The sequence below is a fragment of the Petaurus breviceps genome, unplaced genomic scaffold, assembly GCF_028583685.1.
Source record: "Petaurus breviceps papuanus isolate PSGF00001 unplaced genomic scaffold, PetGlider_PUasm1.0 84, whole genome shotgun sequence".
In the NCBI taxonomy this organism is placed as follows: Eukaryota; Metazoa; Chordata; class Mammalia; order Diprotodontia; family Petauridae; genus Petaurus; species Petaurus breviceps.
The window spans coordinates 15,381,177-15,397,430 of NW_027186645.1; the positions used below are offsets into that span (position 1 = coordinate 15,381,177).

General features: G+C 34.8%; 1 protein-coding gene across 1 annotated transcript in view; it reads left to right on the forward strand.

Moving 5' to 3' along the window:
- The window catches only part of CFTR (CF transmembrane conductance regulator), a 188,706-nt gene that overhangs the window by 96,376 nt on the left and 76,076 nt on the right, over window positions 1–16,254 (forward strand). Inside the window, exons 13-15 of the mRNA XM_069106964.1 lie at window positions 2,440–2,526; window positions 4,271–5,000; window positions 8,747–8,875. Of these exons, the coding sequence (XP_068963065.1) occupies window positions 2,440–2,526; window positions 4,271–5,000; window positions 8,747–8,875 (946 nt within the window). The remainder of the gene's footprint in view (window positions 1–2,439; window positions 2,527–4,270; window positions 5,001–8,746; window positions 8,876–16,254) is intronic.

A 16,254-nucleotide genomic window follows, 5' to 3' on the forward strand; every position in this document is an offset into this window, starting at 1 on the left:
TTCTCATAATCCTCTCTCAGTGTTTCACATAGATTCCCCCAAAGATGACTGTTAATGATCAGTTCCCAAGATTCTTTTCTCTTTTTCATAAAGGCATAGTAATATTGTTTCTGTGAGAATCTGGGGTTAAATTAAATTACAGTTAAGTTAAAATCAATTTTAAGAAGCAGTCAAACATTTCTTTTATTACCTTCAAACTTAACCTTCAATACTTCAATGGAGTTGTGATCTCCTAGATTTCAACATTCCCTCCATCACTGCAGGCCATGTCCCATCCATCACTCATTCTGTGCAATGCTTGACTTTGTTCTAACATGGACCCCACAGAGGGTCTAACTCTAACCTGTGTGTTGATTGTCTATTAAATAATTATATCTGTATTTTTAAGAAGAACCAACAGATGTTTGCCATCAAATAATTAACATCTTGAAAAAAATGTGAATTACAATCAAACATATTTGAATAGTGTCCTGTCTATAATCTTAAGGACAAGAAATATGTTCATTATACCTTTTGTATCCCTAGTATCTGGCACAATATTTTGCATATAGCCTTTAATAAATGTTTATTGAATTTGTTTAATGATATTTCCTAGTTATGGATAAATAAAATAAATTCATATTAAATTATGGGAGCATAATCTCATTACACTATTGTTCCAAAATCTAATCAATGGGAATTTTATATGACCAAAGATATTTTTCTTCATAAAATTAGGAAAGCACAATAAAATGTCGTGAATGAACCTGGAGAGACTGAGCTAACAATTCTTCCTTTGAAGAAATTATACACTCACTAACATTTGACATTATCAAAAACAAATGTTAAGCGATCCATCAACAATCAATATTTAGTATCCATCACCATTATTTGTTATTTTAAAAATCCAATGGGTGTTCTCTACTATATTCCATAGAGGGAAATTGGATGGTTTAGTGGAAGGAGAACTGGACGGGGAATCAGAAACCGGCCATTGCTATGCCATATGAATGTAGACAGCTCATTTCGTTAGCTCATCTTTTCATTTTCTTTTTTTTTTCTTTTTTTGGGGGAAGGGGAGAAGGCAAGGCAATTGGAGTTAAATGTCTTCCCCAAGGTCACATGGCTAGTGAGTGTTAAGTGTCTGAGGCTGGATTTGAATTCAGGTTCTTCTGATTTCAGGGTCAGTGCTCTATTCATTGGGCCACCTAGCCACCCCCATCTTTTCATTTTTCAAGGCAAAGAAATTGAACTATGTCAGTGAATGGAGGTTCATAATTTTTTTTTCAGTTACAGAACCTTTCAGAACAAAACTTTGCTGTAACCCTTCCAGGAAAGATTTAAAATGCTAATTGGTTCTGCATGGTAACAAATAGCCTCAAGCTGGCTAAAAACCTAGAAACATTGCAAACCACTTAGTGAGAAGGATGTGATTGTTTGCTATCAGAAGTGTTATATAATTGAATGTGAGAGCTCACTTTGTTATTCCTTTCAAATAATTGTATTATCTTATTTATTACTTACAGAACCTAAAATTGGAGAAATGATTTCAGTTCACTAACATTTTTCCTCAAAAAGCAATTAAAGAGTTTTTTTAAATCTCGTAAATATTATGATATGCAACTTCAGGATTACTAGACACAAAGGCACATTGGATATAGATTTTGCCATCTTTATGTTTCTTTTATCTTGAGAAACAAATACAGTAGATCTGTGAATATTTAATTCTGCCATCAGTTTTGATTGTCAATACTTTTACTTTCAAACAATTAATAGCATTTATTATGTTCCTGTTATGTGGCAGAATATGTTCCATTTATGTGTAAAACAAAAATGTAGGTAGGCAATTATTATTTCATACCCTCTCCACCAACACATATTGACTGGGCATCATACATTATTTGGATACCTTCAGTGATTGATTTTGTCCAATCTCCAATCATACTGTGTATTGAATAAATAGCCAACACAGATGGAAAAGCTTTATTATGTGCATTTTTACTCTCTTATTATTTTATAAATCATATATATTATTCATACATTATATATTCGAGGGAATAAACACTTTTTTTGGAGTCCCAAAAATCTACAGAGAAGTTTGACAAATATTAGGCTAGCTGATTTTTAAGGTTCCTTTTTCTGCTCTGATTTTTCTTTGATTTGAATGCTCTTTAATTTTTTAAAGTTTTTTTAAAAAATAATATGTTTTCTCAAGGTAATATATTAAAAGGAAATGAATGTTTAAGGTGCTATTAAAATGTGCTATTTATATGGCAATATGCACTAGTTAATTTTATTTAAATCTAACAAAACTCTTGCCTTTAAGTAGTTGTTAAAAGTCATAAAATTTTGCACAATTCCTACCCTACCTGCTCATTTAAAATCACTTACAAGAAATATCATTTAGAAATTACAAGCAAATGCTGAAGAAAAATGAATTTGTTTCCATTTCCTTTATAGAGCAATATACAAGGATGCTGATTTGTACCTTTTAGATTCTCCATTTGGCTATTTAGATGTGTTAACAGAAAAGGAGATATTTGAAAGGTAAGTACTTTGAATAATTTACCTAATTCACTTGTTTTTGTTGGGGGACCTGACATTTCATTAATGTAAAGAGTTCCTTAGGTGAGGAAACTCCTTCTACCAAAGCTGGTCAGCAGCTTTGTAATTCATATTCTTAGAGAGTAGATTATTGGCATAGAGGGTTTAGGTAATACAAAGATCAAGTGGGCAGCTAGGTGGCTCTATCTAGCTAGATAGAGCTCTGGGCCTGAGGTCAGAAGACCTGAGTACAAATCCAACCTCAGTTCCTAGCTGTGTGACCCTGGGTAAGTCACTTAACCTTGTTTGCCTCAGTTTCCTTATCTGTAAAATGAGCTGGAGAAGGAAATGGCAAACCACTCTAATATCTTTGGTAAGAAAACTCCAAATGAAGTCATGAAGAACCAGACATGACTGAACAACATTACCACCACTACTAAGGTCAAACCACATGTGACAGGCAGGACTTGAGCCCAGATCTTCCTGGAGGAAAATTGGAAGGACCACTTAGCAAGTCTCATTTAATTCAATACATGAAGACCTGATACTAAGAAGAATTTAGTCACCTTGTATAGTTGAGGGGGTTGCTTCTAAAGTCTAGTTTTGTTTTCTTTTTTCACAATTGGACCAAGTTTATTGTGGTAGACCTGGCTTCCTTTTTTAATCAGAAGTTAAAACATGAAAGGAAATTTGTGGAATAGCTTAAGAATTAAAAAGCTCTGAAATTTTAAAATATAGAATTGAGAATTATAGAGGACTATAGAAACAGCATGGGTCTATTCTCACCCCCTCCACCATTTTGTGATTTATAAAGAAAGTGAAACTCAAAAGAAAATAAGCAAACTGTATAACATCACACTTTTATTAGAAGAATTTACTTATGACACAATTAACTAAAAACTCTAATTCAATTTGGAATAAGAATTACAACCCCTTTGCAGTCAGAGTTCTTTCTCCTCCCTTTTCTACCACAAGATTGAGAACCATGAGCCATAATCAAATGAGTTTTCCCTTTGTTCCTGCATAGAACTTTCTAATCTAGACCAAAGTGGCCACTTCCAGCCACTACTCTTCTATATAATTTGTCTCACCCATTCAAATCTAAGTTCCTTGAAGGCAGGGATTATAATAATAACCAGTGTGTGTGTGTGTGTGTGTGTGTGTGTGTGTGTGTGTGTGTATGAATGTGGGTGTGTGTATACACACACACATACACATCAATGGCATTTATATAATGCCTACAAAGGCACTGTGCTAAATATGTTCATAACAATGCTGGGAAGTACTGATTAGTATTCCCATTTTAGGATTGAGGAAAGTTAAGTGATTTGTATTTATATCTTGAAGGCTTATTAGTACAATATTTAGCCAATAGTAAGTATTTAATAAATGTTTTTTCTTTCATTAATTCATAAAAAGTAAATGAAAAAAGGTTTATAAGCTACATAATAGTTATATAATTAATTAATGAAACTGTAAAGCAAGAATGTTCCTAACCTTTTCTGGATCACGAATTCCCTTAGCAGTCTTGTGGAACTGTGGAACCCTTCTCAGAATGATGTGTGTGTCTATATTCTTAATTGAAGAAAATGCTAAATTTCGTTTAACGATTAGTGAGGATTAAGATGTAATTTTCCCCCACCAAAGTTTATGGCCCCCTTAAAATGTGGAGGGGTCTTATATGACCATTAGAATTAGCCTGTGGGTGAACATCTTGTTGACATAAACTCCTTTTCTGTTTCTGAAGCTGTGTTTGCAAGCTGATGGTGAACAAGACCAGGATATTGATCACTTCTAAAATGGAACATTTAAAGAAAGCAGACAAGATATTAATTTTACATGAAGGCAGCTGCTATTTTTATGGGGCTTTTTCTGAACTTCAAAGTCTGAGACCTGATTTTAGCTCAAAACTCATGGGATTTGATTCTTTTGACCAGTTCAGTGCAGAAAGAAGAAGCTCAATAATAACAGAAACCCTGAGACGTTTCTCAGTAGAAGGTGATGCTGCTGTCTCCTGGAATGAAGGACAAATGCAATCTTTTAAACAAACTGGAGACTTTGGAGAAAGAAGAAAGAATTCTATACTGAGTCCACTGAATTCCACTAGGAAATTTTCAGTAGTGCAAAAGGGTCAACAGCAAATGAATGGCATTGAAGAAAATGATGATGAGACATTAGAAAGGAGGTTGTCTTTGGTGCCTGATTCTGAGCAGGGAGAAGCCATTCTGCCTAGGTCTAACATGATAAACACTGGTCCAACATTTCAAGGACGAAACAGGAGACAGTCAGTATTGAACCTGATGACCCGCACTTCTGTTCATCAAGGTCAGAACGCGTACAAAACAGGAAATGCTGCTGTCAGGAAGATGTCCATGGTCCCTCAGTCTAAGTTATCTGAAATAGATATCTATTCCCGACGTTTATCTCGAGATAGTGGCATGGACATAAGTGATGAAATTAATGAAGAAGATTTAAAGGTATTCATGTGAATTTTCAATGGTAACCTTTTCATATTTATCACAGTACACAGAGAGTAAAACTAGCATTTGGAAAGGGCTGTGTGTGTGTGTGTGTGTGTGTGTGTGTGTGTTTGAGTTCAAGTGTGAACTTTGGCCTTATACCTATGGAGAGTATGGAGTGTGGAGAAGAAAAGAAGAAATTTGGATTAGTATACAAGTGGCCCAAAAGTATCAATAGAACAAACTGTTTTCAGGCATTTTTTGAAGCATTCATTTATATTCAGTGGAAATCTTCAAAGTAAGCAGAAACTACCTGGGCTAAAATTGGGTTGGTGCTTTTCTATGGGAAAGTGAGTTTCCTTACTGGCAGTTTCAGATGCACTACTTGAAGGAAAAAAAGTCCAGGTCAGCATAGAGATAGGTTCCCCTGTTGGTAGAGGGAGCCCCTGTGAGGAAACACCTACCTGCAATTTATAGAGAATGGCCTAGGATTTAAAAACTGACTTGCTTAGAATCACAAAGCCAACTTGTGTCAGAAGCCCCAGTAACCTAGTGGATAAAACATTAGCTTCCTAAACCAGGAATTATGGGTTTAAACCCTATATGGGATGAGTATCCTTTTTATCCTCAAAACTCCTACATATTGCTAACTAATTGAGGAGAGGTGAATAATTTGTGGCTATTATCATTATTATTATATTTAATCACAGATTTGAGAGCTGGAAGGACCTTTAGGGGTGACCTCCTCTAACCCCCTCATTTTATAGAGTAGTATAAAGATCAGAGATATCCTATAACTTGTCCAAAAGTAACACAGCTAGGCAGTGCAGTCTAAAATTTGATCCCCTGTGCCCTCTAACTCAAAATCGAGTGTACTTTGTACTACATTACCTGGTCTCTCATATCACTATCTATGAGACCTGACATTGGGACTACAAATGAAAAGCTTTGTGAACCTAAATCAGACCTTATGTTTTGCATGCCCACAGTGTAAATGGGACTCTAATGCACGGCAGAAATCTAAGTGAGAGCATCGTTCTTATCCTCAAGGAGTTTATATCATGCAGAGAGTAGTGCTTATTCAAATCAACATTATGTGCTGGTACGTTAATGTAATTGTATATTAACGTACCATATATGCATTTACACATATGTGTATATGGACATACATTTACATTTACATGTATACACATGTACTTGCTGACAGGCAGTATCTTATACTTGAAAGAACAGTAGACCTGAAATCAGAGAATCTAAGGTCAAATTTGAATTTTTAACTGGTGACCATGGGTAAATAACTTAACCCAGGTTTCATCATATGAGGTGGCAGAGTCCAAAGGAAAGGGTGTTGTAATTGGAGTCAGAAACTCAAGTTCAAATCCCATTCCATGAGTTACTCATGTGATTCTGGAAAGCTGATTTAACCTCTGTGGGCCTCAGTTTCCAAAATAACATAATGTAATTAATATAACATATAATATTATATAATTTATATATATATATTATATATACATCATATGTAATACACCATGTATAATATATACATATAAATTCTATTTATATAATATGTAATATAATGTATTAATTAATATAATATATAAAATAAGGGAAGGGGGATTGAACCAAATGAATTCTGAGGTCACTTCTAGCTCTAGATCTATGTTTACATTTTAAATGAGGAAATTGGACTGTATGATTTCTAAGGTCTCTTCCAGCTCTGAAACGTATCCATTTATATTAGTCAGAATTAATTCTCTCTAGACAAATAAAATTTTAGGAAAGTTCATATATTTAGATTTATCCCTTGGGGCTTGTTTAAATTCTAGTTTATCCCAAGTGAGATCAAAGTATGGAAAAATTTTCTAAAAAAAAATTGTGATTTTTGAGAATTGAAAATCAGATCGAGTGCTTCAAATTGCAGTAAATGAAAGGATAGGATAGATCATTTTAAACCTCACATGAGCATTGAATGAAAAAGTACATTTTTCAGAAACCAGAAAAAAGGCTTATTTTTAAAAACATTTTCATTTTACTCAAATTAAGAAACTTTATCTGAAAGTATCCAAGAGGCTTTCAAGGTGAGCTTTGTTTTCAATTATGTCACACCAAGATTATAGATCATTTTGTTATTTTATTTGAAAACTATGCTCTGATAAACCTTACCAAGTTTGCATATAGGTGGAATAAGATTTTTCCTGGGAAAGTATCTGTCATTTGCTTTCCTGGACCATAGTAAATAATTGTTTGCATTAATATGGAACATTTAAAGACTACAATTTATATGTAGCAGGTTCGTTCATTATCTAGTAAATTGACCTTGGATAAATCACTTAGCCTGTTTGTGCTTCAGATTCCTCATTAATAAATTGAGAAACTGGGGCATAATGATCAACAATTCCTCTACATAAGAGCTCAAAACACCATTTGATTTCAATCTGAAAGAATTTTTCAAATCTCAGCCTAAAAGCTTTCTTTTTCTTTTTTTTTTTAAGGATATAAGAAAGCAATCTCTTTTCTATTTATAGATCTATCATCATAGGGAATCATTCCCTATAGGACCTTGTATTCTCTCTCCAAAGTCTGAGAACTCAAAGAACCACAGAGCAGAAGATGATAAGATCACAAATTTACGTAAGAAGTCTTTAGAACCCACCAAATCCAACTGTCTCATTTTATAGTTGAGGAAACTGAGGAACAGAGATATTAAGTGATTTGTCCCATAAGGTCACATAAGCTGGTAATTATCTGAGGCATAATTCAAACTCAGCTCTTCTTGGCCTTAAATCCAACATCCTATATACTGGGCTACTAATTTTCTCATCATTAGAGCTGGAAAATTAACTAGGAAAAAACCCTGTAGAACAAGTTAGTGGAGGCGGCCAGGTGGCTCAGCGAGTAAGAGCACTGGCTCCAGTGTCGGGATGACCTGGGGATCGAATCCGGGCTCAGATACTGAACACCACACCCAGAATAACTGGCCATGTAACCTTGAGCAGGTTACTTAACCCCAATTGCTTAAAAAAAAGAACAAGTTAGTGGTAGTACTGGCACTGGTATCTGAGTCTTTCTATTTTGAGTCCTCTTAAGAGGCTTGAATATCCCACCACTTAGGGTACCTGGTCCCTCCATTCCTTAACTATTTGGATTTTATCCACCTAGGACACCAATTACTATAGAAGCTCAGAAAAAGATTTCCAGAATAATAATCTTATAGTTGCATCATTATTGTGTAGGAAGAAAAATTGTAAACTTGGGAAAATCCCTAAAGATCCAGCAAAGATTATTTTAAGGCCCATCCCATTAAAAACTTGCACTTTAAAAAGTTCTATACCACAATCTAACACAAAAATATATCATCCATGGCATTCAAGAATACTTCGTATGTCATTTTAATGTTCGTAGATTTTTAGATATTATGATTTTTAAGATCATATTAATTAATATTCTTTTTTGTAATGGGTAACATGGACTACCACTTGAATAACTTGTTTTTAAATCATTATTCAGTTATCCAGTCACTTGAGATATAGATACCCTATTTTGAAAAGCTATAGTATTTCCTGGTTTTGAAATGGACATGATATTTATCATAGAATCAACTGATAACATCATAAATTTTCCTTATGTGTATTTTAAGTTCCTGAAAATTCTTTAAATATCAGAAAATAACATTTTAGTTATTTCTGCCTACTCAATTAAAAATATGAATGTAGTGTGGTCCAGTTTTGGACCATTACAAATAATCATGGTCATTTTTTCCTCAGGAGTGGTTTTTTGATGATGTAGAAAACATCCCAGCTGTTACCACATGGAACACCTACCTCAGATATATTACTGTTCATAAGAACTTAGTTTTTGTGCTAATTTGGTGCCTCGTTATTTTTCTGGTTGAGGTAAGAATGTTCTACTTATAATGAATTATTATCATTCCAAATTAAGAATACCTTTTTCAAGCTTATTGTGAAAGTTACTCTCCAAAAGAGTGTCATAAATTTTTTATGTACATGCATTTGGTATCTAGGAGAGAAAAGGGTAACATTTATAAAAAGGTGTGGAGCAAAGCTAGTATTCAAAGGCATGTTAGAGCCAGACTAGAAAGATAAATGGAATTAGAGAAGAGGTGAGTTTTGTCTTAAAGGACCATTCTGAATAGGTAATAAGTATTTGCATAGTGCCTACAATAGACCAGGCACTGTACTAAGTGCTTTTACAAATATTTTCCTTTTGATCCTCCCAACAGCCCTGTAAGGTGGGTACTATTATTATCCTTGTTATACAATTGAACAGAGGCAAATAGAGGTAATGTGAGTTGCCCAGAGACACACAGCTAGTAAGCATCTAAGAGTGGCTCTGAACTTAGGTCTTCCTGACTCCAGGACTGATGCTCTATCTACTGCCCCACCAGCTGCCTCTATCAACACAAGTATCGATGACTAGCTATGAAATTCCTTAAATGAGAGAAATAGAAATAAGCAAATTTGAGGATATTTGAACTAGGAAATGGAAAAAGAAGAGAAGGCAACTGAGAAAGGGAGAGCAGAGCATAGTTAAGAAAAAACATACCGGTGAAGAAAACAAGAAGAATCTAAATCTTAAGACAGGACTGACCTGTCTTAAACACGTAGGCAGTTATTTGTAAAAAATCGCATGGCCAAATATAACAAATATATGGATGGTTATCATAAGTGTGTTGGGGAGTCTGAAGATGAAGAACTGTCTCTCTCTACTAAAGATGAAACAATGATGAATTAAGTAATAAACAGTAAGTAGATTTTTAAGTTCTACAGAGATGGCATCTCCCATTTGCAATTTCTGAAAAGAAAAAATGTTGGACCATATAAATAACAGGACTAATTTCATTACAGGACCTTTATGGGTAAAAAATGAGTTCTGCCTCCTATGGGTTGGCTTTACCCTAGTATCATTCTTAGGCCAGAGTAGCTCTGAAATCAGTGAAAGGGAAGGGCTTTATTCAGTTGACTCACTTATGAGCCCTCTCACTACACCAGGAACTTTTCCGATGCAGGTACTCTTCCCAGGCTACTGCTTTCCTTTTTTCATCATTAGAATGCACATTCCTTGAGGGCATAGACTCTCCTTGTTGGTGTTATTTTTTTTAAATCAATATCCCTAGGATTTAGCACAACTTATAGCAGGAGGTAAGTGCTTAAAAATGCTTTATTCATCCATTCATTCTCAAGAGCTGTCCTGTGGGTCACATGACTTTTGTGCTAACAAACCACCTAAATCTTTAGGTTAGACCTGAATTGCTAGTGTCTGGAGGTTTCTTCTGGCATTATTATCCAGGGCCATGCCCTCCTAGGGACATTCTAGTTGAAAGTTGCCCTTTGGTCCTAAAATCTATACCTTATCACCCGGATTTAGATGAAAAGAGGTCATTATCAAATCGAAAGCCCTAGACTTTTCTTGTTTGTTTAGTCCTTCCAGGGACCCCAAGAGGTTTTCTTAGCAAAGATGGTTGAAGTGGTTTGCCATTTCCTTCTCTAGCTTATTTACAAATGAGAAAACTGTGACAAATAGAGGGTAAGTGACTTGATTAGGGTCACTTAGCTAATAAATATATAGGATCATATTTAAACTCTGGTTTTCCTGACTTAGCATTCTATCCACTGTACCACAAAATGTTCCCTGGGCAGGTGTTGGTGGCAGGTTTCCCCTTTCAGGAAATGATTAATTAAAAATTGCCCAACAGAAAAAAAAATTAGTACTTAACAGTCATGTAATTAATCTTGGACAGTCTTGCCAAATGATCATCATTAATATGAATTAAACTCAGCCCTTTGACATAGTAAATCTCAAATCAATACTTCAAAGTTATTAATGACCTGAGCTCCTGGGTTGAAAGGTCATAATGTTCTCAAGTTAAAAAGTTATACACATTGAGGTTCATGGAATGATGTAAAGCAAAGGTGTCAGAAAAGAACGTGGTGATTATTTTTATATATGTATACATACCTATATCTCTTGATATAAATATATATGTATATATATATATATACACACACACACAAACATACATAGACATACACATTCACCACAATTTTGTCATATAGATTTGGACTTAAACATTTTTCAAAAGAGCAATCTATATTGTTCGAGAAAAAGCAATGATGTCTGAAATTTTGCTGGTGACTTATAAAATCCTCATAGGTGTGGTCTGGATCCTTAAGGGCTTCCATTTTTTAAGGGCATTATCTATAACATGGATTTAGTTGGGGTAGGAACCAGAGCTATGATTTTATTACTAAAAGGAACTAGGAAATAAACACCTTCTACCATTGCAAATTTTCACCTCCTCTGAAGTACTGTTCTCTTGGACACTAAGGTTAAAGGACTTGCCCACAGTTGAACAGCCAGTATATGTCAGAAGTAGGATTTAAGTTTAGATCTATGTGGCTGGATCTCTAAGTATAAGCCATGCTATACAGAGCAACATTATGGGAGAGGAGAATGAGTTTTGATTCTGACACCAGAGAACCTGGGTTCAATCTTGTTTCTGGTGAGTATTATTTGTTTGGATTTAGGAAAGTCCCTGGCTTTCAATTTCCTCATCTGTAAAATGAGATCTTTTTTAAAAAAGATGGTACTTCAAGTTCATTCTAGATTTGGGGTTTAGATATGTTAGAAATTACGATTTTTTTTCATTCTTGAAAGTGCATTCTGAGGATTTGATTGTTTTTATGAAATTCTGTCCAGAGCTAAAAAAAAAAAAAATCAAGATCCTTTGGTGAATAGAGATAGAAAGAAACATTGCCTTATTTTTTTATGCAAATGTATTTATGTACATAGTGTAGTTACGTCAAACTACTTTTAAGAGGTCAAATGCTATATTATTGAAGTTGCCACCATGGAAGTCAAATAGAGCCAGTCAAATAATAGAGATACTTAAATTCCAATTATTGTTGTAATTTTAAAACTTCAATTTCTCTAAAGGCAGTTTAAAAAAACAGTCAGCTTTGTTGGCATCTAGGCAGCACAGAGGAACATTCTGTTGGACGTGAAGTCAGTAAAACCTGAGTTCAAATGTGACCTCAAACACTTAGTGTCTGTGACCCTGGGCAAGTCCATTTTCTAAACTGTGAAAGGGAAATAATAATAGCACCTCCCCCTCCTTCTTTACCTCTGCAAAAGTGTAAGGGGTACACTTACCAAAGAAGACATATCTTCTCATATGTCTTCTTTGGGGACAAAGTTGTTCTTTATAATTTCACCACATTAATTTTTAATTGTTTTATGGCTCTTCTATTAATTTACATAATTGGAGCCATTGTGTGTATTGTTTTACTGGCTCTTTACTTCACTTTGCATGGGTTCCTGTAAGTCTTTCTGAGTTTCTCTGTATTCCTCATTTTTGTCCTATCTTACACCACAGTAATACTGCATTGCATCCATGCACCATAATTGGCTTAGCATTTCCCCAGCAGGTGGACGTCGACTTTGTTTGAGGTTCTTTGCTGCTACAACAAAAAATGCGACTATAAATATTTTAGTGTGTATCGGGCCTTTCTTCTTATCGGTGACTTCCTTTGGGTTTATCCCAAGTAGTGGATTTTTCGTGGTGACATAGAATTCTACTTTAAAGCAACTGTTCACTTGAATATAGTAGAACATCATCTAAGACCCTCAGACTTACATAGTCGAACATTTTGTTGTCATTTGTGGTCATTATTGACAACTTTGTGGTTTCCTCTAATTCAAATTTAGGATGATCAAAAAAAAGAATATTCCTCTATCAATCCCTAGGCAATATGATAATTGAGGAAACTGTATATTTACACACTTGCATTAGAAATGTTGCCACACTATTATGGTACATGTACCAAACCAGCTTCTCTTCTTGCTATCAAGTTGCTCGTGGTTATTCTCCTAGTGCCCAAAGAAACAGAGCTGTGCTTTCCTTTCCTTATAAAATGTATCCTTCCCTTCCTTCCCCCCCTCCCTCTTTTCTCTGAGGCTTCATCAGTGCCAATTATTTTTATTTATATTACTTCATTTTAGATTTTTTTTTTTTTGCTTTTTGGAGGGCAGTTGGGGTTAAATGACTTGCCCAAGATTACACAGATAGTATTTTTGTGTGGGTGTTAAGTGTCTGAGGCCAGAACCAAACTCGGGTCCTCTTGACTCAAAGGCCAGCACTTTACTCACTGCGCCACCTAGGTGCCCCCATTTTAGATTTTACATTATTTTAGATGTAGACATCATTTGCTTCTCTTTTGATAAACTATGATAGCACCTTTTTAATAAGTTAAAATTTGTAAAGAATGCAGAATTTCTAATCAGTAAACTAATAAACATTGAAATGCCTCTTATATGACCTTAGCTCTCATCATTCAATCCTTAATACTTAGATATTCAATTTTAAATTATATTAAGGTTTTAAAAACTCTTGAAGGACCACTAAATTTTTGTTAGTACTTTTGAGTGCCATGGCAGGATTTGTTATGTAGAGATAATATATAGCTAATAGATGAGTAGTCACTTCCCTCATCTGTGAACTGAGGGGATTGGACTAGGTAATTCTTAAAATTTCTCCTTGTTCTAATATTCTGATTTAAAGAAGTAACAGGTTAGAAGACTTTCTAATGGCTTCCTTCCTAGTGTATAACTTGGGCTTCCATCTTAGTTATCAATAAAATTGTTAGGAAATCCTTCTTTAGTGATATATTAGTTGAAATGACATCCAATCACTTCAGTTAGTGAATTTGATTCTGATGGAATTAATTTTTAGTATTTTATCTGAATTGCTTAAAATTTCTATAAAAATAAATTTGTGATTTTTAGCATTTTTGCAAATAATTTTTAATTCCAGTACTTCTAATGTGAGAAGCAGTGTGGTATAGTGGGTAGAGTACTGGTATTGGAGTCAGACCTGTGTTTAAGTACTATCTTTTGCATTTACTAGCTCCTGTGACTATGAGCAAATCATTGAATCTGTAAATGCTCCCAAATAACTCTATAAGACTGAGAATTACAGATGAATGCTAAATCTGCATAGGCAGAAGAAATTTCCACTTCAGAAGTTCTATATACTGATGACATCACAGGTCTGAACTTCTAACATTCTCCTTTCACATTTCTTCCTTCTCCTTTCCCCTCCCTTTTCCTCAATCTCCCTTTGTAACTCAGCATTTTCTTTTTAGAGCTTTTCAAAGAAAGCAGTTAAGCCTCTTAAAATTTTCATGTAATGTATAAAGTACAGTCATTCATTAAACAAATAATCATCAAGTGATATTCTATGTCAAGCAGTATACCTATCTGTGTGGTAGGTATACAAAGATGTACAAAGACTTGATCCCTCTTCTTAGTCATTTCACAGATTATTTGGGGATATAACTTGTATAACTGCAGTACTAGGTATCAGGTTCTAAGGAAAGAATGAATGATAATGCAGAGAGTATGTATGTATGAAAATAGTCCAGATGGAGATATGGCTTGGAATGATCATTTGTACTAGCCTTTTTCTGTTTTTTTAAACAAAGAAACCTATTTATCAAAATGGGTGGAATTTCATTAGGTAAAGGTTTGGAGTGAGCAGGGTGTGTGTGTGTGTGTGTGTGTGTGTGTGTGTGTGTGTGTGTGTGTGTGTGTGTGATATGTTATCATGGTGATGGTGGCATGGTGATTAGTCAGAGGAAATGGCATGAGCACAGGTGTAGAGGTAAGAAACTATAAGGGATAATGAGGGAATGATGAATAAAAATTAAAAAAAAAAAGAAGGCTCCTTTCACCTAGTATGGATTCAGTTAATATTAAATAAATGAGCAAATGAATGAATGAATATATGAATATTATGTGAATAGTGGGAAAATGACTTGAAATGTAGGTAGAAAACAGACTTCAGAGGATCCTTTGATCCTTTTAAGCATTAGCAAGCCATGGAAAGCACTACAGCAGAGGAGGATTGTTATCAGATTGGTGTTTTAAGAATATAAATTTGGTGGCAGTTTGTTGAATGGATTGCAAGAAAGAGAGAGTGGAGACAGAGACACCAGATAGGAAGCTACTGCAACAGGCTAGACATTATATGATAAAGGTCTAGACCAGGGGTGTGGAACCTGCAGCCTTGAGGCCACATGTGGCCCTCTAGGTCCTTGGGTGTGGCCTTTTGACTGAGTCCAAGTTTTACAGAATTTTATTAAGGGAATTTGTTCTGTGAAGTTTGGATTCAGTCAAAGGGCTGCACTTGAGGACCTAAAGGGTCACATGTGGTCTTGAAGCCACAGTCCCCCCTGGACTCTAAACTAAAGTGGAAAGGTAAGGAAAAGGATATACATTTTAAGATAGATTATGAATGAAGAATGAGCTAACCTGTTAACTGGTTGGATATGAGAGTGGGCTTTGCACTTGGTTTACCAAGAAAATAGCAGTACATTTTTACTAGAAGTATGGAAATCAGAACTAGTTTGGCAAGGGACAGGAAAAATGAGAAGTTCAATTTAGACATCTTGAGTTTGAAGTGATAGGAAGAAATCCAGGCAGAAATATCAGAAGGTGACTGGAAATTAAGACTAGAGCTTAGGAGGGAAAGTCCAGACTGAAGATATAGATAAAAGTATGTACACATAAATCAGTACTTGGTTTTAATTGTGTAATTGTTCTAATTTCACTATGTTAACCTAGCATTACCTTTCCTTATCTACCTTAGCCTTAGTCAACTTGTCTATAAAATGGAAATAACAGGTCACATTTATACAATGCATAAACATTTATAATGAACTTTCTTTACAACTTTGTAAGGTTGGCAATGCAAATATTACTATTCTCATACTTACTTTCCAGGCCTGCCACAAAAGGAAGATTTCTCCTTGAGCAGAATTTCTCATATTTAGAAATCCCTCAAGATTTCCATACCAATTCCTGTTGTATCAGCATGATTGTACTTTATCTTTGTAGATAGATGTTTAAAGAACTTTGGGTTCTTTCTTTCCAATTAGAATATTTATTTCTCTTCATGAATCTTAATCTTATAGTAGATGGCTTTGTAGGTAATAGAATCAGGCATCAAGTATATGAAATACACAGTGCTTGCAGCAACAAGATTCTTATGTAGTTCTCTATAGTCAGGGTAAGTAGTACTCTACTACTGTGTCAGCCCACTCAGGGCTAAGACCCAATCTTAGCAATTGTTCTTAGTGGTTTGCAGAATTCTCTTTTTAAAACTCCGTCTTGCCACTCCCTTCTCCCACCCCAAAAAAGGAAAGAAAAAGAGGAACATGAATAAACCATTAATAAAATACATAGAATAGAAGGA